The sequence below is a fragment of the Oenanthe melanoleuca genome, chromosome 3 (assembly GCF_029582105.1).
Source record: "Oenanthe melanoleuca isolate GR-GAL-2019-014 chromosome 3, OMel1.0, whole genome shotgun sequence".
Taxonomy (NCBI): Eukaryota; Metazoa; Chordata; class Aves; order Passeriformes; family Muscicapidae; genus Oenanthe; species Oenanthe melanoleuca.
This window is the reverse complement of record NC_079336.1, coordinates 101,629,363-101,651,895: the sequence shown is the minus strand read 5'-3', so window position 1 is coordinate 101,651,895 and position 22,533 is coordinate 101,629,363. Positions and strand designations below refer to the sequence as shown.

The 22,533-nt window shown below is 43.8% G+C and overlaps 1 protein-coding gene across 1 annotated transcript; it reads left to right on the top strand.

Annotated features, from left to right (window-relative positions):
• Positions 1-86: 86 nt before the first annotated feature.
• HAO1 (hydroxyacid oxidase 1) lies at positions 87-22,450 on the top strand. The gene is made up of 8 exons (XM_056488148.1): positions 87-258; positions 6,342-6,493; positions 12,901-13,156; positions 16,596-16,771; positions 17,243-17,334; positions 19,862-20,020; positions 20,293-20,362; positions 20,734-22,450. The coding sequence occupies exons 1-8, from the start codon at positions 122-124 to the stop codon at positions 20,802-20,804; spliced, it is 1,113 nt and encodes a 370-aa protein (XP_056344123.1). The 5' UTR covers positions 87-121; the 3' UTR covers positions 20,805-22,450.
• The last annotated feature ends 83 nt before the right edge of the window (positions 22,451-22,533 follow it).

Here is a 22,533-nt window from a genome sequence, read left to right as displayed (position 1 = left end):
TTGGGGGGGAATGTAGATAAATTGAATCCTGATGAGGTCCCATATTAATGATTTACAGGCAAAACTCAAGAGTTTAAAAGAGTGGAAGTGGCAATAAGCTAAGCCAGTGAGAGCTGCAAACATGTCTGGCAAGCCAGTGTGCATTGCAGATTTTGAGGAGTATGCTAAAACCTTTCTGCCCAAATCCGTGTACGATTATTACCGGTCTGGGGCCGATGACCAGGAAACGCTGGCAGATAATGTCGCAGCGTTTTCCAGGTAGGATGATTGAAGGCTGGGGTGGGAGGCAGGGGGTGTAAGTTCTGCTGTGTTAGTAGATGTGGTGCAATTTTAGGTTTTTCTCTATGAACGGAACTCAGTTTCACTGCAACTTCTTTCTATTTTAACAAAAAGACTCTCAAAAAATTGATTTTCAGGACAACTCTCTCTCCCCTTTCACTCCTCCACCTAACATTATCTGTCAAAAAGTAGTCCCTGAAATCCATTAGCACCTTTTTAGCTTTGCCTGCATTTGGGTTCTTTTTTTAACAGAAATTCTCTCCAGAGTCCTTCAGCTCCAATATTTAATCAGCCAGTGAAACTGAAATTTCTACTTTCGGGTTACAGTGCCAGCAAGGGGTTCTTGGGGTGGAGTTTTACTTTTTAGGTCCTCAGTTTTGCCTTTTCCTTAGTTTTCCTAAACTGAATTAGTTCTGTGGCCTTCCCAGAGGAGAGCTGCAGGGCCCTGCAGGAAGGAGTTGCATTTCCCAGCTCTAGGATAAGCTGGGAAAGCCAGGGCTCAGTCCTGGGTGGCCCAGCCATGCTCAGGGGTTTCCAGCAGGAGGTCAGCCCTTCACCAGGAGATACCGTTAATGCTGGAGACTGTTCTAAACCAGTTTTAATTTAGACTGACCCCCTGAACTGTTGTCAAAACCTGGGCTCAGGTCACCCTTAGCCTCAGAAGGACAAGGTCAGCACCGAGTCAGTGGGCATTGGCTGTGGGAGTCAGTGGAAGTGTCACAATTGGCATCACATCAGTTGGTTCCCCACTCCTAAATGTCCCTGAGCAGGGCAGAGGGAAGGAGGCAGCTGGAAGCTGCTCCCTTCAGCCCAGCTGAGCCCAGCCAAGCTGCTCAAACAGCTGCTGACATCTCCTTCCTTCAGGGGCAGTGTTGGTGCAGACGTTTAACCCCCTGCACTTATCTTTGCAAACCAAACCATGATTTTCCAGTTTTATCCTTAGACTTTCTCCCTCCCCACTTTGCTTTTCTGCAGTCCTGCTCCAGTTGCTTTTCCGTAGGCTGTGCCCATTCAGCTGCAAAACTGATGAAAGTTGTGATCATTCATTTAGCAGAATCTCAAAGGTCAGAAATGGGCCCAGAGCCTTAATTTTAAGGACACACATAGAAAAGCTTTGTAATATCAAGAAAAAACAACTCACCTTCACTGCTTATTCCAGACCTCCTAGTTCCCTGCAGAAGCTGCCATCACAGAAATTTCCCTGTTCAAACACAAGCCAAAAGATTGCCCTGAGGAGTGAGTAGGAGCAGGAAGGGATGAAGTAGCACTCACCTGATTTTTATTGTACCTTTTTTAATGCTTCCAGATGCTCTGATGCTACTTGCCCTCATAAAACCAAAATGAGACATTAAGGAAAGGACACTCCAAGGAAGTACTTGCAGGCAATAAACCGCAGGAGCAGTGAGTGTTTTACTTGTAGCTGCTAAAGTTAATCATGATGAGGTGGGGTCTAAAGCTGCCAGAGACAATCTAACAAAGGGCTGGATATGTTCCTTGCTGTGCTGGCATCAGCTGAGCTGGGTGTTGGCAGGGAGATAAGGGCAGATCTGCTCTGAAGCTGTTTCTCTCCACAGGGATGGATTCCTTTGATAAGAGACCTCCTTACATCGGGCTAGTTGCCTGTGGGGTTCAGGTTTACCTCATCTTTCCTGAATCTTCTATCAGATTTTCGGTAAAACCCTCCAGTTTTAGGAGTTCAAAACTGTGGTGTTTGCAGGCAGCCTGGGACTGAAGATGTTCATTAGCCTTGAATGCCTTGAATGGCCTGAGACTTGAAAAGAAATCAGTGGCATTTGGTGTAGCTCAGTCCTTCAGTGCTGGATCCCTGCCCCTCAACAATGTGGGGATGGATAAAGGGGCTGGAAGGTGTTTGTGTCTTTGCCCTCCTTCCCTTTATATTTATCTAAAATAAAACAAGATCCCATTTTGTCAGCACGTGGGATGCTGCCATTAACAGTCCTCAGACCGTGTTTGCAATGGCTACCTGGGAATACATCCCTGAAAGGTAGAACCTACTATAAGGACATCGTAATATTTTGGTTTATAAGACCTCCTTGACACAAGGGACTTGGAAAAACCTTTCTTTTTCCCTTGGATGCTGTTGGGAGAAACGTGGCTCAACTGTTACAGATGGGGAAGTGCTGCTCACTCTGACCCTCACACAGTCCTGGTGTTTCTGCCTATTCCTGACTGCAGCTTGTGGGTAAATAGAAAGTCAGATGGACTTTGCACCCCCAAGGCACACAGATCACCTAGTCAGATAGTTGCAGGGTTCAGTCTGATTTTAAAAGTTTGCAGTTTATTAAATATAAATATTTATAAGTTTAAATGGAAGAAAAAGCACAAAACTGAACCAGAAGCAGGAATTGTTAGCCTGTACCTTTATGGTGCAGGATTATTCAGGTGAGGTGTGAGGGTGGAAAACCAGTTCATCTGTGAGTTCTTTATTATTTTTTTGCCAAACAAAGGGTTTCTTTTCTGGAGAAATAAATAGATCATCTTATTAAGGACTAATATTACTGTTGTTATTAAGAACTAACCCTAATGGATGGTTGTGTTGCTGGATCCTGCAGTATCTTTGGAACACTCCATGAAATTTTTGGAGCAGCACAATTTATACTCATTGGATTATAAAATGAATGTCTTGGCCTTTTGGCCTTGAGGTACTTTGTGTAATTACGTATGGGAGTACAAACTGCTTCCACAAAAACAGTGTTTGAGCTTAACACCAGGCACAACAACTCTCCCCCAGCTCCCAGTTCTTCTGGGACTGAGAGAAGAACCAGCACTCAGATGTTGACATCAATGTTCCTGCTGAAGCCAGATAAGTATTATTTGTAGTTCTCAAATGGCCCTGGCAGAAGTGAGGCATTAAGGCCAGAAAGGATGATTTGGGATGGCAGAGCATATGACATTCCCTGTGCTGTCTGCCTGCCTTCACCTTGGGTTTGTTCTGCATCCTGGAATGCCAGATATCCTTCCAGCCCTGTCTGCAGCTTGAAATCCCCTCTTGAGTTGTCACAGAAGTGAGGGGCCTCAATGGACAAGAGATTTTTGTGACAAGCTTGGGATGCCTTTAGCTAGATGGCATTCAGGAAATCAGTCTGGAGTCTCCCCTCTCAGCGTGGAATGAGGACGTTGACATGTGTAGGATCATGCTCCTGCTAATCCACCCTGCCATGGAATTCCTGGAAGCCTTGGGAGAAGCTGCCTTGTTCTGTCATGTGCAAGAAACAGCAACTGCTGCTTCAGCAGTACCAGCATCAATGCAGCTGCAAGTGTGTCACCTTATAGCAATTAAAGACATTAAAATGGCCGCAGAGATAATTTAAACATTGGTTAAAAAAGCAAGGCTTAGAGTGGGAATGGGTTAGACAAGTCTGCGAAGTTTAGAGGGAGAAAAGGAAAGGAATGCTTAGAATTATAATTTAGTTATGTTGTTGTGATGTCTTTCACCTCAGATTTCCAGTGCACCATGAAAAGAGTGTGGATGGCAAGACAAGCTGGGAGGGAAGATAATTTTCCTCAAGGAAAAGCAGCTGTTGCTTAGCCTGGCACAGCACCAGCCGCTGCTCCTTCTGAAGGGAAGTGGAACTGTAGGAGAGAGAAGGGCAGCAAACTGAGTTGGGTTTAGGATGGAGGCTTGGCCTGAGCAGTGTGTCTTTTCCTAAATGTGCTTCTTGCCCTGCAGCATGAGGGGATTTGGGACAACTCAGGAGAGAAACAGGAGGAGCTGCTTGAAAATATGGTGCAGTTTGAAAATTTCAGTATTTTTCCCAGCTGAAAGCAGCCAGTGCTTCCCTCTTACCCCACTGCAAGGTAATTTACAATGAGAAATTTTTTTGACCATGGAGAAAAAAATGAAATCCAAAAGGTTAATCCCCTGCCTTCCCCTTAATCCTGCCTTCAAATCAGCTTTTAGCTGAAGTTGCCTAAATCGGGAGTGTTCGTTGCCTTCCCCACTGCGGCATCTCCCGCTTCCAACTGGGAAGAAGGATGCATTCACTCTTAGTTGCTGATTGCAGCACACGAGTGTGGACTTGGCTAGAAAAAGATGTGGGTGATGAGAAGATGAGGAATTAAAAAAAAAAACCAAAACCAACAAACAAAACAAAAAAACCCCGAGTTTTTTCCAAAATATGCAGGAAGTGTTTAACTGAACAACTTGGAGGAAGTAGGTGCTGTGTGGCAACTGAATCAGTGTGTGCCCTGGTGACTGGGAAATGCTGCATGTGAGGTTTCCTTGCTGCTCTTAAGGGCATTTCCCTGTCCAGACAGCACCTGGTTTCAAGTATCTGAGAAATTTAGAGCTGGAAACACACCCGAGTTTCCAAAGCAAGATCAGGTTTTATTAAAGGATGATGATTCTCAGGGAGTGAGCCTGTTTGGTGTTTTTGGTGGGACCAGTCAGTTCTGGGTCAGGAGCACTGACTGGATATTGGTTGAGAGGATGTGACCTGATAAGGGGTTTCTGCTTGGGGTTGCATCACTGTTCTTGCATGCACTGCTGGGAAGATTTTGGCTCCTGTTTCTCCTCTCAGCAAAAAGCACCACAGGGATGTTGTACCTCAGGACGGACCCTCACAGGCCAGCTGTGAGATGGCAGTGGCAGGTACCAATCTGACAGGTCAGAGAAACCAGGAGTCTGGGAAAGAGGGAGATGCTTCACATCCTTTACACTTTTGGGTTTGATTGTATAAATGAGCAAGGTTATAAAGGTTTGGTTTTTTTTCATTGCTGGGAAAAGATACCTCAGAGTAGAGTGGAAGTCTTCAGAATGAGAATAAGGAAAAAAGGGGGAGAAATAAGTCGTGTTTTCTTTGTCCCACCCTCAGCCCATCCTCCCCTGAAAAATAACAAACTGTTACAATGGCATGAAAACAAGTGTGAGGGACGTTCCTGCCGTGTGTGTCTTGGCACCAAGCAGCACAGCTGAAGTCCAGAGCCACACATCTCCTTCCAAGCATCATAAGTGTCTTTCTCCTCCCTGGGGAGCACTGCCTGGAGATCTGGCATGGCCCCAAGCTCCAGGCCTTCAGAAAGGTGAATCTCATCCTGGCTCTGCCTCAGGCTTTTTGGGGAAATGTATCTTGATCTTTCTATATAAGAGTTTTTTTCTTTTACCCCCTGAACCATCATTTTAATACATAAGCTCAGACTCACCCCTACTCCCTGACTGGTTCTCTCTCCATGCTGGTGAGTATAATATTATCAATCTCAAGCATTCTGGTACTGAGTAGTTGCTCCAGTTCAGCAGTATTAGACCACACATTTTTAATTCTTCTCTGTAATTACAGTTCAGGAGCCGTGGGAGCCCTTTTGGAGGGAGGGAGGCTCAGTGGGAGGTTGGTGCTTGCAGGGAGGCTTTGGCCTGGCTGAGCTCTCCAGAGGCAGCCCCAGGTGTTGCACCCCCTCTTGTGGCTTCTAGTGGTGGCAGTGCTGTGACAACACCTGGATGATGGGGCCAAGTCCCATGGCACAGGTATCTCCTCATAAAACTTTGGATGTTATAGTGTCTAGTTGATCCCATAATAGGGGTCATGGTCTTGTGATGCTGTTTTGTGTGTGTGAGGGAAAAAAGGTAAATTGCTGTGTGTGTAGACATGCTGCAGTAAACCGTAATTTCAGGTTAAGTGGGGTTTAGTTTGCTTTGGTTTGGAAAAGGGAGTTTCAAGCATGCAGGCCAGGCTTGTGTTATCCAATAATCTCAAGTGTCTGGCACCCGCTTCTGCCCCAAGGCTTTCAGAGGGCTGAGACCCACCATGAACCTCATTGTTTTACAGCTCCTGCCTTGCCTTTCAAACAATACCAGTCAAATAACGTTAAAGGGGTCTTTTCCTCTTTCACCCACTCTGCTCTTTGGTCTCTCCTTGCCTGCTCCCTCCAGGTTTTGTGCCCTGCTGGGGTTTTGCTGCAGCTCTGGATGACACAGTGGGGTTCTCTTCCAGGCCCAACACAGCTTCCACCATTGCCAGCAGGAAAACCTTCTCTTGCCCATTGGGAACTGCAAATTCGCCCCACGCTGCAGCCATTTGAATCACATTTCTCTGTGTGTGTGCCAGGTGGAAGCTGTACCCCCGGGTGCTCAGGGACGTGTCGGTGATGGACCTGTCCACCTCGGTGCTGGGGCAGAGGGTCACCATGCCCGTGTGCGTGGCCGCCACCGCCATGCAGCGCATGGCTCACCCCCACGGAGAGACGGCGACCGCCAGAGGTGAGCCCTGCCACGGGGTGGAGGAGGGCAGGGCACTGCTGTGCCTGCTGCCTGGGCAGCCCAGCTGGGCTCCTTGCTGCTGCCTGGGCTTGAGCTGCTGCTCAGGGTAACAGGGTTGATTCTCACATTGGTTTTTTACCATTTCACTCGTCTGAGTGTGGTTTCTCTCTCCGTGAAATGAAGGATGCCAGAAGGGAATAATTTGTTGCATATGAAATTGGAAGTATCTATCTACTTACCTATACACTCTATGTAACTATAAATATTGTCACAGCAACACTCTTTCTATTAGAGAATTGATCTAGAAATTTGGAGGCCTTTGTCTGCCCAGGAAAAATCCTTGCTTTGAAGAGAGCTCTTTGAGAGCACCCCAGGGAGGCAGTGCGATAAGGGCTCCTCTGGGCTGGAAGCTGCACAGAGATGTTGCCAGCACAGAGGATGCAGCTTAAAAGGATATTAACCAGAATTCAAATGGGGAATTGTAGCCTACTTCTTTAACTCCAGCTGCAGAATGGCTTCAAATCTGAGCAAGAAGTGTGGGTGTGCATTTCAGTGCTCCAGTGCTGAAAGGAAAAAGGTACAAAAACCTAAATAGGTGATAAATATACATATATAAAATAAAAATCTTGTGCATGGTTGAGTTAATCATCTAACAGCATTTCCATGCCCAGTGCAGCAGATGCTGGTGTGAGGTGAGCGAATCCTCAGCCCTGCAGTGGGAGCTGCTCTCAGTTTTCATAGCTGTGTTGTCCACGGAGGTGGGTTACGGCTATCTTTAAAAAACACATCTCTCCAATTTTACAGCATATTTTGCGGCCGCGTTTTTCCCTTCCCAAAAGCTTTATTATTGGGAAACCGACCCTGTTTTTCCTGTTTGTAAGTCCCGGGGTGCTCCACGCGATGGCGCTGCAGCACCTCTGATCGGTTTGGGAAGGGCTTCTCGGTGCTGTCCCATCCTCTGGCAGCTCCTACGGATTAGTTCTGGGCCGCTTGTGCAGGGAGGAAACTGAAACATTTAGTGCAAACATATTAATGCAATGGTGAGAGCGAGATTTGAAACTCAAAATCCAGGATGTTTCCTAGGAAAAATTCCTACTGATGCTGCAGCCCAGCCACGTTTTAAGGCATAAATCCACAAAGGCATGCAGAGTTGAGTGGTACAGTAAGTCTGAGTACCACATTTTCAAACTTTAACACGTGAGTATTGCATTTAATGTTCCTAGGTTTTCATGCTGGACAGCTTGGTGTACTGGCACCAGTTGGAATGTGCGGTCCAGTAAACTTATCCATTGGAGCTGGTGAATTTTTCATTGCTTTCAAATGAGGGCAGTATTAAAATCACCCTTAGTATTGCATTGGCATTTGGAGGAGAAAAAAAATGGCTTTGGTTTTGTGCTGTTAGAGGTGGAGCAGGGCACTCAGTGCCAAGCTTTTGGTTTGACCTTATAATATGACAGGAATTAGCTGTAAAGTACACATTTGGCTTAAAGGTTCTCTTAAACTTGGGATACTCGGGATCAGGGGGTTTGCCACATCCAACTTCTCTTCTGTTCCAGAGGTAGCACAGAGTTTAAGTGAGTAAACTGCTGGTTGCTTTAATTCAGCTTCTCCACTGGTTTGCACAAGCCAAGGAAGTCTGATCCATAGTCCTGTGGCTTCTGCAAAGCCTGGCATGCTCCATAAGCCTGGCTTTTCTTGGCTCAGGTGTGCAGGAAGTGCTGTATGAGGTGGTGCCTCTGCTGTGGCCATGATCCTTGAGAAGCACAGCGTGGCTTGACTCCTGCCCCTTCCCAGCCAGTGCCCTGGCTCATGTTGGGGGCAGAGCAGCTCCCAAAGGAGCCTCCCTGTGTGCCGTGACTCTGCCTGGCTGGTCTTGAACCCCAAGAGACAATCCTGGTTCACACCACGCTGCCCTGCAGAGCAGAGTGGTGAGGAGAGCAATGACAGCTCCCTCCCTGAACTCCTGATGTTTTGAGAACAATGCTTGAGGAGTTTCCTGGAGCTTCAGCCTCCTGCTTGGAACTGCTCTGCTCTCCTGGCAGATTTGCCCACATGTTGTAGGGTAACTGGCCCCTCTAGGGACAAGGGCATGTCATGGTGTCCCTTAGAATTCCCTGCCTTCACAATTTCTTGTTCTGGGGCTTGTCAGGGTTTTGGGGGCTGTTGCTTCCGGAGGGATGCTCTCCTGCAGCAACCAAGCTGCTGGAGAGGAGTGTGCACCTTCCAGAGCAGGGCACATTTGTCAGCTCACCTGAAACTCCCCTTCATGGGCAGTTCTTTTGCAGGAGTAAAGAATCTTTTCTAGGAAGAACATCCAATTACCATTTTACTGGTGACATGACAGCCAACACAATCTAAGTTATTCCAAAGGTTAGGTGGCCCCACTCTGAGCAAAACAAACTGCAGTCATGATCAAACCTTGCAAGCCTCAAATCCAGGTTTTAGCTAACTCCTGCTAAACTTTAAAATAATAAATTAATTTTTTTAAAAAGTCTATGTGGGCTGTAATAAGGTTGCTCCTCAGTTTTCTCTTCCTTACAGAGAAAGCTCTCTTGTCCTTGAAACAATTTCATGCACCCTGGCACTTGTCCCAGTTTTTCTAGGTCTTCCTTCAAGTATATTCCCTGGCATTTTAGTTGTAGTTCATCAGTGTATGTGGCAATTTTCCAAAGAATGGATTTTCTGTTCAGTAGAAACTGAAAAATTGGGAGGAAAATTGTTTTGGATTAACTGAAATGTTTCATTTGATCCAAAACATAATGTTTTATTTCATTTTCCTACTGGTTAATGCTTTTAGCTATAGTTCTGTTTTGAAACAAAAGTGTCAGCTCAGGATAAAACATTTCCATTTTGAAAAGATCAACACATGACATTTTGACTTAGGTGTTTTTTTCTCATCCTTCCCACTCCAATTTCAACCTCTTTGACTAAAAATATTTGCCAAATTCGATGAATAATCTTAGCCACTAAAGAGCAAAAGGTTGTTCTCTAAACACTTTTCAGTAGAACCCTTCTGATTCTATGGGATCTTTTTTCCTTGCTTGTCCATCAGCAGATTCACTGTTCTTCCATGCCAAGGTACTCATTTGCCACCCTGACTTCATGCTGTGCTTGCAAACCAACATGATCCCTTACTCAAAATCTTGTGTATCATCCAGCTGCCCAGCAAGAAATAGCAGTTTTTTGCAACCTTAATTGATTATAAGCAGATTTGTAGCATTATTTTATTGAGATTTGTGTTTATATTCTTGCTTATTCCATATTGCACTTACTGGGTAGTTTAAATATTCCTGTTTTCCCCCCACAGCAACATTGCAGTGTCTGGCTTCTGCCTGAATGGCTGAAAATCAGGCTGAGAACTCGACTGTTTTCTTGGGCAGGTCTTTTGAGAACTGTCACAGTTGAACTGAGAGCAATTGCTCAGGGCTGAAGTTTTTGTGTTTGCCCTCTGCAGCTGCACTCAAACCACTCTGCAGGCTGCTGCTGACGCAGGCAGGGTTTCACCATCACCTGTGGCATGACTGCACCCTTTGCTTTGCCAAATGGAGAACAGGAGTATTGTCTGGAAAGCTGTTTTTTCTCCCTGTTTTAGCTGAGTTTCTGGCAGCTCTGTCATTCCCACTAGACAGGGAGCAACACCTTTGTTCTTTTGTTCCTTTGGCTCTTAACAGGCTACTACTGTGCTTTTTCCCTCTGTGATGCTGAGCACTGAAATTTGGGTTTCTTGTGCCCATGAGACATGGTTATGACTGGGAAGGAGGGATTTGGCCATTTATTATATTTTGCACTCAGCCACAGTGAAAACAGCGAGACTTTGTACCCATCTGTTACCTATCTGGTGATCAAAAGATGAGGTTAATTTTGAGATACAAAAATTAATGTCATTCCAGAGTCATGGAGAGGACAATATTTACATGGGACAACATGGCCTGGGCTGGATTATCCTAGCCTGGATTCCCCCAGAGAGTGATGTGGCCAGGGGACTTTGTGCTGCAAGTGTGCCCAGGCAGCCTGGCATTCCAGGCAGATCCCAGATCCGTTCTGGCCACGTGTCCCTTTCCCTCCAGCCTTCCTTCACAGCTGACAAAATGCATTCTGTCAACATGAGGACGACAGGCACTGCTCGCACGCAGGGTTTGGTAAGGGCTGAGGGAGGAGAGGCTGACAGGGGTCTCTTGTCAAGAGAGTAGCGTGAAGTTCTTTAAACAGCTCTGTTTCTCCAAGAACATGGCTGCTGCTCCTGAGAAATACCACTGTGCCAAAAGGACATTGTGTTGATCCCAAAGAATGCCCTCTGGCCCTTAGCTTGGGGATTCACTGGTGGAATCAGAGAAAAATGCCTGCAGCAGGGCAGTTTTTGACTGCTGCAGTTTTTGACTGCTGGGCTTCAGAGATGCCCCTAAAAGGGAAATGATGGGAATTTGCCCAGCTAGAGGAAAAAAGCAAGTTCCCATTCCCATACAAGGTAACCCTGACAAAATCTGCAAGCTTGAACTGGGCTCCTCTCCAGTGCCTTCCCTGATGGATTCTTCCTCTGAGCTGCCCACAGGGACAGATTCCATACCCTTCCCAAACCAGGGAAGGCAGTGATGCCCCATCAGATGGGGGGAGGATGCTCTGAGGCTTCAGAATGAAAAAAGGGTCACTGCTCTATTTCCCACTGGACTCCCAAGTGCGCCCTGTCCCATTTGTTGCTGTATAAAATACTACAGTTGAGTTCCCTGAGAGTGGATGGCTTCTAACTGCCAGGGGGCAGGTTTGGATTAGAGATGAGGGAGAGATATACACCATTCTGTAATCCCATGGACTTCTCCAGCTCCCTCTGTGTGGCTGCTGCTGTGCTCTCTGTGCTGTCATAGAGCCCAAGAGGAGCCTGCAGGGTGTACAAGGGTGAATGTGTCTTCTTGGCAATGCTCAGGATTAAAAGAAGACCTGGAAAAAACCCCCATAAAAAACAAACAACTAAAAGCAATCATGAAATGGCATGAGGAAAGGCTGGTTTACAAAAACATCTCCTGCTTAAACTCTGGCAAATGTCACATATTGCAGCAAGAGCATCCTGTGGGAATATGGCTGTAGTTGGACTGATTTGAAATAATAAATAATTTGCAGCACCCCAAAAATGAAGTGTAAAATACGGTTGTTAGAGGAAATTAATTGCTTCTGTTTTCTTCAACTGCAGCTAAATGTGTGAGAAGTGGGAGTATATTTTTAGAGAAACCTAATTTGAGGTAGAAAAAACCCCAACCAAACCTGGCAGTACTTCAGACCTATCTCATGGTTTTAGAAGTCTAAAAAATTGTCAAAATAAGCTTTAAAATTATCAAGGTCAAGCACAGATCAACCAAAACTGGAACTGGGAATTTCTAAAACTTTGAAAAATTTTGTCTGTGAACTTTGGATTTGCCTGAGAGATCTGAACTGTGTGTGTTGAGCTGGTGCTTTACCAGAGAGCTGCGAACTTTACAGGAGAGACAAGGGGAATTTTATGAGCATGCTTGCATAAAAATGCCATAACCCCGTTTGGGATGGCTGAACTCTCATTGAACCACACTGCTTAAACCTAGTCTTAAATAAGAGAAAAGCACTATTTTCTCTGTTGCTACATATGCAGCTAAGTTGAAAGGATATGGTGATATTGTGATTTACATCTTCTCTTCACCCAAAATGTCTTATTGTACATTTTCTAACTAAATTTTTGCTTTTGCAACCATAGGGCTGTAGAGGTAGACTTGGGAATAAAAGGCAAAAATGGAAATAAATGGATATCTAAAGGCAGATTGAACCATAACATTTACATTTCTCCCTTATCTGATGTGAGGGTTTTGCAATTCCTGGGTTCATAACCCTCCCGTGCATTCCCAATATAGAGGGAACTATGTCCAGTAATTTAAAGAAGAGGAACAGAATGGTTACGAACTAGAGAGGTTTGGGTGATTGCTGCTGTATTTCCAGTGAAGGAAAACTGGCTGGTGGCCCTGGGAGGGTGTAACCAATTTGTTTGAATAAGCTGTTCATAAGTTTCCACTCCAAGAGGCTTGTAATCCTTATTTAATAAAAATGTTGTCATAAAGACCACTTTTTAATTCCTCCATGGGCTGGAGATGACGTCTTGAAACAGGTCCATTTACATTAAAAATATGCATACTGTGGTAGACCAAGGAAAACAAGGCTTTCTATAATATTTTGGAGTTCTGCAGCGTGTTTTCCTTTATTTTACAATAAGTGACAGATTACTCCAAAAAGAAGAAGTGATAGATTCATAGAAACATATCTGTGTGAGGTTAGCCGGTGCAGCTCGTGTGGAGGGTGATTTTTGGGAGGCAATGTGGTAACGTTCAAAAAGCTGGAAGCTTTAAATGCATTATTTTAACGCTGATGTTTAGAGAATCTCACTTTTCCTGCAGCGTGCCAGGCCGTGGGCACAGGGATGATGCTGAGCTCCTGGGCCACCTCTTCCATCGAGGAGGTGGCCGAGGCGGCCCCGGGCGGCCTGCGCTGGCTGCAGCTGTACGTGTACAAGGACCGGGAGGTGACAGAGTCGCTGGTGAGGCGCGCCGAGAGAGCCGGATACCGAGGGATCTTCGTCACCGTGGACACGCCGTACCTGGGCCGGCGCCTCGCCGACGTCCGCAACAGGTTCCAGCTGCCCCCGCACCTCAGGTACCTCTGCTGCCAGGGCTCTGTGGGGCTGTGCTTGGGCTGGGAGCTGCTTTAGGCCAAGGCTAAGCTTTCCTGGCTCTTTGCACGCTGTGCAATGTGAGGATGCAGGCTGCTGAAGCAAGATATGGTGTAACAGCGTGGTGTTTTGTACTGCTTAATTAGCGGTTTGTCTGGAGTTTTTATGTTTCTATTCAGAGCCAGGATTAAAAAACACAGATGAATTTTCTTGTGTTTGGGCTTAGTTGTTTATTAAATCTTATCTACAGTACAGAAAGTTCAGCAACGCTTCTAGCCACCAGCTAGAAGCAAGAAAAATGTAGATGGACTTAGCTAGCTGCAAGCTACTTAGCTTTCTTAAAGGTAAACAGTTCAATTTTTCAATTGAAACAGTTCAATAACAGTTCAATATAAGTGAATCAGCAATTCACTTATATTATTTACACTTTTGATCTAATAACCAAATTCCCATGACCTTCAGGGCAATACTAACTGTCCAACCAGAAACTACTACCTGAAACCATGAAGAGGGAGGAAGATGAATGCTGAAAAGAGACACCACCCAAAATTTTTCATTTTGTCCCTTACCTGGTATTATATTATAAAAACTTCAAATTTAAAACCCTTCACCATGTGAAATTATGCACTTCTATTTAATTATGCACACTTCTGTTTAACTTCTATTTAATTGCACACTTCTATTTAACTCCATCACTCAAATTTGGAAGCCTTCTTCAAGGCCTCAGGTCAAAAGCAGAGTTTTCCAGGGGGTCAGAAAGCACAGAAAGCTCAAAAAACCCAGATTTCTGGGATCCAACAATATGGGACATTTCTTTATGCACATGTCAATGTATTCTTGGCTATCTTCAAACCTCAGCTGGGCAGAGCTTGGAGTGATTTGCTCTGATGTTGAACTGGGATCTGACAGCAGAATTGGCTGGGCTCCAAAAGGGGCCTGGACTTAGTGGGGCAAAACTCCCTTCCAAAAGATCTTATGGTTCCTTCTGTGTCATCCTATGACACTGCTCTGGGTCCATGTTGCTATTGACTGCAGAGCTCCTTTTCGAGCAACTTCATTTCTTCTTTTACTCAAATACAGAAACACCTGGGTATCAGTCTTTCTAAATTCTCCATTAGGGCAATTTTTAACCCAAAGTATGTTTTGTGACATTTTTTGTGTCTCAGAATTCGTGGCATCATGATTGACTTCAGCACTAATTCTAGTTCCTCCCCACTGCAGGGCCAATGAGCAATTCAATTTTAACAGAATTAAGCCAGAATTTTAACCTTACAATGGTGTTTTAAGGGTGCTGATTTGTCTGGCATTTTGTAAATATAAATTGATAGGCTGTAGAGACTCACCTGATAAACATATGCTGAAGTACTGGCACAGTTCTAGCAGTCAAGAACTGGCTGGAAGAATATTTACTTGATGGGATATCCAGGACTTGAAGCTAAAAACCTTGCAAGATTCTTGCATTTATGTCTTGGTAACAGCCACAGTCTGCAATTGCACACGTTAGAATTATTTAGAGCGTGAAAATCAACACAAAAATGGAGAGACAGAGGAGAAAAAAGACAGCTTAATGTATTTTGAAGCAGATAAACTTTGAGGTGAGTTCTGGGTGAAAGGTAATTTGAATACTATCAATGATATTGAATTGTTCTTCCTGTGCCTCCAATGATTATTGTGTTATAGTGTACACACATTGTATGTAATGTGCTTAGCAAGAATGACATCTAGAGGTTTTTCTTCGTTTCCATACTATTCTAAAGGAAGATAAACCATGGGGATCTGCAATGAATCTGATCCTCTACCTCACTGGCAAAAACCCCTCCAGAGCTTGGGGTGTTGGCTCTCCCCTGTGCACTTGTACTTGCAGCTAAGAGATGAAAGTTGACAGAGCAACCTGAACTCTGCCCTGATTTCTGTGTTGAAGTACAGTTTTAGGAGGAAAGCACCAGAAAGCACAAAAGCCCTAACACATGAAAATGTACCACGGTGGTAAGCGTATGCCCTGTGTTGTAATCGTGCTAGAGAACTGTGTTTGGCACATTATCAATACACACTGACCTTTTACTCTAAAAGATGAAATTAAACAATTATTTAAATAGCTGATTTTTTAGAGGCAATTGAATTTGAAGGCCTGGGGTTGAGAAGTTCTTGAACGCGAGTCCAATAACCCAAAGGCATTTGAGGAAAGCAGGCGAGCATTTCTGAAGAACTTTGACCCCACCTGCCCAAATACAACAAGGTTTTGAGTGAACCATATGAAATCACATGAAACTGGAGTAATCCTTAAAGGTTCCAATTAATCACTGCAGATTCTTGGGCAGCGCTTTGTTGCAGAGGCCACAGTGAAACTCTCCGAGCACAGGGCTCTGCTCGTTTATGTGATAACTTTTTCTTGGCTTCGGCTTTTCAACAAAGTTTCAAAGCAACAACAAGGTGCCATTGTGCTCTGAAATGTATGTAAGGCAACATTCATCCAAGTGTTGATCTGCATTTTCCAGGCCAAGAAAAACAACAGTTATTTATATAATCTTATCCATGGTTCTGTTTTTCTCTGGGCACCCCACCCTCCACAAACCAACAGCTGAAAAGCTGGATCTTGCTGAGAGCCCACTCCTTTCTCCTTTGCTCCTGGGCCTGGAGCTGAACAGAAAAGCCATGTGAAATGCTGCTTGTTGCAGGCATGAAATCAGCAGTGAAACCAGCCAGGTTCCATTCAAAAACACTCATACACTTCCCAAAATGTGAAATGTGAGTATTAAATAGCCCCATGTGGAACAGGACACAGTTTCAGAAGAGCAGGGCAACTGGGATGTGGATGTGATAGAGTCTGTGAGATTTTGTTGCTGAATTGTTTTCACATGAGCTTCCTTTCCTCCCTACATTTTACAAGGAAATGTACAAAAGGGACACAAGGTAAACAGGCAGGCTATTGGCTTTATTGAACAGATGAGAACTCTGAATTCTTTGCAAAGCTTCATGCACATCCATCTATTTCGTGGAGCTTAAGAAAACTTCATTTCCTCCTTCTCCTCTCTACCTCCCTGATCCCCTATTCCTCTCATAGCTGAATTCCCTGTATTTGAGAAACAAAACCCAGCCTTATTTCTTTTGCTGTAGAAGTCAGACTATTACTTTGGGCCAGAGAAACTTGCCCCAAAATTATCATAAAACCGTCACAGAAAGATAGAGAGGGTTGGAAGGGCCATTAAAGATCTTGTGCTTATGTTGATTATCAAATGCTTTGTGAGCCAAAGGCTCTGGCTCACTGAGGAGTGGGATCTGACAAGCTGGGATTGTCTGGTTTTGCTCCTGCCCTGCAGCGCAGCAAAGATTTAACTCAGGTATATTGAAGGCTGGCATTTGGCACCGATGGTAGCCACAGCAAATCTTCCTCAGACTATCGTTCTGTCCCTTTTGTCACTTTAGATTAAAGAACTTCTCGAGCAGTGACCTGGCGTTTTCCTCGGGGAAAGACATTGGAGAAGACAGTGGGCTGGCTGTGTACGTTGCTGAGGCCATCGATGCCAGCATCAACTGGGAGGACATCAAGTGGCTGCGGGGGCTGACTTCGCTGCCCATCGTGCTGAAAGGGATCCTCAGGGGTGAGTAGTTCTGCTGCTTCCCAGGGGAAGGCAAGGGAAGAGCTGTCACTTCCTCCTGCACCCTTAGAAACCCATCAGGGAAGGTGTTTATGGAAGCAGCTGTTTAAATAAGTGCCTGGTGTTGTCACCAACACCACCATTAATATGATCTTGACAGTAATTTTGCAGTGGGCAAAAGAAATTCTTACTGATGAGTTCTGGAAGATAATAGAGAAAATAAAGGCTAGTAACCAAAGTGGCTGCTGATCCAAAGGGATAAAATGTTTTGTTCCAACATTTCAAACTACTTTTCTGGTCTTATTACTTAAAGATAAAACTTTTTTCTGTATTGAGGCAAGGCTTTAGAAGGCTGAAGCTGTAAGGTCGCTTTGCATGAGCTGGCAATGCTTTTCTTAGTGATCCCCTCATTGTGTGTCTACAAGCTCCCAGTTATGGAGGAACACATCCTGTTTGTTTGGGCTTGTTTCCTAGCTGATGATGCCAAGGAAGCTGTAAAGATTGGGGTAAATGGGATCCTGGTGTCAAATCATGGAGCACGGCAGCTTGATGGGGTCCCTGCTACTGTAAGTACTGATGCCAATATGCTCCAGTAATCTCTAATTTTCTCTGCCTTTTGGCTCCTTGTTTGCTTTCTCTGAACATGTGGAAGCTGGAGGAAAAACCTGTAAGAATTGTTCTATGCCTTAAGCCATGAGTAATAACCTTTCTCCACTTCTCTATGTATGTCACATAGTACTCTGAGTTAGAAACAGCTTTTCCTTGGTAGATCAAATTGGAAAATCTTTCCGATTTTTTTTCCACCCTCCTCTTTGATTTCTTCTCTCTCATTCTTTTTTTGAAAAACCCTCATTGCCATTTGCAGCACACTGAAGGTTGTATTAGGGTTTTTCCTCTTTTAATATTCTTTGGAGGCTTCTAAAAAGTTACAGTTAAGGAACAGCTAAAGGCAGAATGAAACTCTCCATTTTTCTCCTTTCAAGTATTTTCACCTTTGGAAAAGGGAGAGAGTGGTTAAATTACAGTTTTTCCTTTTTCCTTTTCCTTGTCATGCTACCCCGTGACTTTTCCAAAGGTGAAAGGGATTTGAGAATTTCTCAGTCGGCAAAAGAGAGAGAAGTGGAGGAAAATGAAAAAGTATGTGCTCAGGACGAAGGAAAAAACCCAAAATTCCAGTCATCACTCATCTTGCTTCATTTGGTGTGGGAAAGCTGCACAAATAAAAAGAGAATGAAAGGGAGGAGAATCAAAGCCCAGTTGTGCCTCTCTGGGTATTTCCAATATGTTCTCAATGAAAAACCTCCTGTTTTCCATGATGGTTCCCTGAAAGGAGAGGGGAATAGGTCCTCTTGTCACCTCCTGGGAATGTGCTCCCCAATTTCACTGAGAGTATTTAAAACTCTTGGGCAAGCCTGAGTGTGCGGTAATCCAACAGCAACAATGTATAAGGTTGTTGAAAACATCATTTTGAGGAACATGGGAGAGCTCAAGAAATACAAATTAATTTTTGACAGCTACAGCAGAAGAGAAATTTGCAAACTCCTTGTTAGGGGTTACTCCTTTGCCACACCACAGGGCCGAGGAGAACTGCTAAAGTTGATGTGTTCCCTGGATTTATGGTACAAAGAACAACACTTCACAATGCTGTTTTTATAATGTATGTGTATCAGACCATGTTAAATGGTTCTGATTTAGAAACATTTTAATTTGCTTCAGTTTCGTGGAGGTTTCAGATCGTGAGCTGAACCCAAGCTGGTCAATATTTCTAGTGTCTAGTTACACATTGAGGAAATCTATGTTTTAATTATGGTTTGCATCATGCTTTAGTTATTAGAGTACTTTAATGTTGGTACAGTTTGTCAGGATGTAGAAAGTGGTCTCTGGATATGGAAATAGATCCAAAATATGTCTGGCAAGAGAGCAAAACCAAAGGGAGGGGGAAAATCACAGCAAGTGCCAAACTTCAAGAAAATTTTAATCCAAATCTAAAAACAAACTGCACTTTCAAGTTTTTTTTTTTCCCCATCTTCTAGTCATTTTTATCCATTAAAAAGGAAATTAATTACATCCGTATTTGAAAGATGTGAATTTGTGTCTTTTGTCTTACTTCCACACAGTTTCCAGTCTCCTTAATACTTGGCTTCTGGTGGTGTTCCTTTCCTGATTTTCATGAATAGGAACTATTTAGGTGGCCTTGTAGGAAAAGTTGCCCTGTAATTGATGCTCCAGGCTTGAATTCAGGAGGCTCATCCTTTCATTGGGAGCTCTTGCATAGCAAGAAGGATTACTTAATTCCCTGGTTACTTATTTGTGACTTGAGAACAGTAAAAATATTTCCCCCCCTTACTTGTGTCAGTGGTGTAGGGGATTAAGTTGAGAAAGGGGATGAGCAGAGCTCAGTGAAAGCAACATACATGTGCATTAAAGTAAACTATTTCCTACCCTGCTCAAAACTTACAGAAAAGTTAATTTTTTCTTATATTAAGTTTTTCTCTATAGTCATACCTGTAATTAGATGCATTTTCAAAAGGGAAAATACATTAATTAAAAATTTCCACCCAGCTCTTAAGTTCCTCCAGGCATGTGTTTCTCTCACTCCTTGTCTATAGGTACAGTGCCTGCCTCTGGGCTCCTGAGCTGGCTCTCAGGATAAATGAATGGCAAATTTAAACAGGGAAGCAAAGATGATTATTTAAAAAGTGAGCTGATTCAATTTCATCCCCAAACTAGTGAAGACTGGAAATTTGGGAGGTAACACCACCAAAAGGTTTCCTTAGTGCCGCTTTGGTATATTCTGCATAAGAATCAGATACTGGCTTGTGTCAGATACATGTCATGGGGTCAGATGGCCATTTTGTGAGATCCTGCTGATTCTCATTCTGTTTATGTGACTCTCCAAATAAATTTGACCTTTGCACATACCTTTTACCCTGTGAAGTCACTGCTGGTTCTCAATACAAGGCTGTGTTATTTGGGTATAGATTAAGGCAAGCAACTGCTCATTAACATGCTGTAAAGCTTGGATCCTTTGGCTCCAAAAATAAATAGGGTTTCAGGAGCAGCCAAGCTGTGTTCCTGGTTTCTCTCTTTCAGATTGATGTCTTGCCTGAAATCGTGGAGGCTGTGCAGGGGAAGGTGGAGGTGTTCCTGGATGGTGGTATAAGAAAAGGCACGGATGTTCTCAAGGCATTGGCTCTTGGTGCCAAAGCTGTTTTCGTTGGGAGACCTGTCCTCTGGGGATTGGCTTATCAAGTAAGTGAGGGAAAGCTCAAATGCATGACTTTAGATCCCTACACTCATTGTTCAGCTTTATTAAATACACATATATGTGCCTGTGTGCACAGAGGAGCATGTGTGTGATCTGTCTGTGTGCATCCAGATCATCGGATTTGCTATTTGCTAAAATTTGCTGTGACCAGCCCTCAGGATTTATGTTTGTGCATAAAACTTTTCTTGGAACAGGTATACATGTCTATACCTACACACATATATCTAACAATTCACATTGTCTCCTAATCTCCCAGGGTGAAGAAGGAGCAAAAGAAGTTCTCCAGATGCTGAAGGAGGAGTTTCGCCTGGCAATGGCACTGACAGGTGGGACATCAACATTTCCTCACTGTAATCACATTTTCTCAGAGCTTTCATTTGCTCCAGGCAAGATGCTATAGCAACTTGTATGAGTGGAATGCTTGCAATCTAAACAGGTTAGTATGTGGAGAAATTGGAAAAAGACTTGTTATCCCTGCCTTATAAATGGGGAACTGAATAGATTAGGTGAAAACATTATTTTGGGTTTTTTTTCACAAGGAGAGCAATAAATCCATAGAAAAGTAGTGGCAAATCTTTGGTGGCTAAGGGATGGATTTCATCTGACAGAATATAGATTTTTATGAGGCAGAGAAAGAAAAGGCTTAGAGTGGGTTGGAAAATCAGGGGCTTGAACTGATCTGCATCTTCTCCTCCAGGATGCCGGAGAGTAGAAGAAATTGGCAGGACACTGATCCGAAGACATCAAGTATTCTTTTCCAAGATTTAGGTCTGAAGACTTGCCTTGTGTGTTGCCTGTTGTGTTTCCAGACAAAATCCAACTGCATTCCCTCTGTGGGCCTCCTCCTGCAATCCTGACTGAGGGAACGCTCTGCTTTGTAGGAGATCACTTGTGGAAGAAAGAACTCAAAGCAAATTTTACAGGTGTTTCCAAATCTTTCAGGCTCTTAAGGAAAGCTGCTACACTGGGAGGTGTGATCAGAGATGGGCCATTATCTAAGCCCAGCATAGAAACTTCAATGTGTATTTGCAAATGCTGATAATTAATTTCTATGCCTGGGAGTAATTTAGCTGTTAAAGTGAAACTATAAACAGAAATGTTTTGATAGCAAACAGAAATGCTGAAATTTAAAATGCAAAAGATGCTTCTTGCTCACTGTTTAGAGAAACTAGACTGCAGATTGTAGAGATTAAATCTTGCTTTCTTATGAACAGAGTGTCCTTTCCCCAGTGACTTTATAAGCATCTGGGCTTGTGGCACGTAGGCTGTAGGAGCCCAGAGGACTCTTTGTTGTAAGGAACCAAAGAGCAAAGCAAAATTTTGGAAATTCAGCATTTTAAGTGGCACAAGCCCCCCTGCAGTCAGACAGCTGTTATGTACGTGCATTGGATGTACGTCAGATCCTTGGCTAATCCACATCCCTGTAGCTCAAACTGTGCCAGCTGCATCCACCTGGAGCTCCAAGTCACATTTTTCACCTGGATTGATTTGCTAACAGTGGCAAAGGAAGGCTGATGCTACCTGGGAGAGTTTCTAGAATTTGCAGCCATGTGCAAAAGGGAAATTTGAATAACTGATGCATTAACCCGTGATTTAGGAAGAACCTAGTGGCTCTACTGAGTTTCCATGCACACCCTTAAGTCAGATAAATCTTAGTGTTCTTCACTCTGCTTTTGATGAGGATGCAAAGACACAAAGGATCTGTGCCTCTGTCCTCTAAACAATCCAAGTATCTATTGAATTCAGCAGAAATTTTGCAATTGTAAAGAACAAAGGAGGTAAGACTATACTATTCTCATCTTGGGTAAAACCAAAGGTAGTTCTTCACTGTCTCACCTCCCTTGCAGGTGTGGCAGTTTTACAGGGAGCAGGGAGAGGCCACACAGGTTTTGGATATCTTGCTGTGAAAATTTAATGTTAATTTTTAAAGAAGATTTAAAAAGAGAAAAATCCCTTAATTTCATGGTTTCACTGACATCACCAGCTCTACCATTTGTTTCCCATCAGCCTCCTGCATTCTGACTCTCTCACTTTGCTCAGTTTGAAATATCCCTTACTGAGCTTTAGAGGCAGCTTTGCAATGAAATGATGGAATATTATAATGTGAACTAAAGCTAGGGCTGGAACTTGAAATGGGGAGAAAACCCAAAAGGCCAAATGCTTGCCCTCCAGTTGTAAAATTTGTACTCTTATTTACTGCAGAATGTGGTCTGTTGTGTGAGAGTTGCGTAGCAACAAAATAAAGTTTATCTGTGCTAGGAAATATGAATGTTTCTCAGAGCACAGAGAAGCATAATTTCTGCTGTTTACTGCACTTATCATATCTGTTGCAATGTGGACTGTGTCAGATGTCAATTACAGGCTAACTTCAGCAAGACTGTTTATTTGAGATAATATAAATGTTACTTAAAAGACAGGGGCATAATATCTTATGTTTACATGTTAAAGATCTTTTTCTAAAGCTCAGAAGATGCAGTTTCCTGTCTTTGCCCCAACC

Bases quoted from the DNA above. Each gene is read 5' to 3' on its own strand.
- HAO1 (XM_056488148.1), top strand. From the start codon at position 122: ATGTCTGGCAAGCCAGTGTGCATTGCAGATTTTGAGGAGTATGCTAAA. The intron at 16,772-17,242 runs GTGAGTAGTTCT...CTTGTTTCCTAG, and splicing joins GCTGAAAGGGATCCTCAGGG to CTGATGATGCCAAGGAAGCT. The intron at 20,021-20,292 runs GTAAGTGAGGGA...CTAATCTCCCAG, and splicing joins TCTGGGGATTGGCTTATCAA to GGTGAAGAAGGAGCAAAAGA.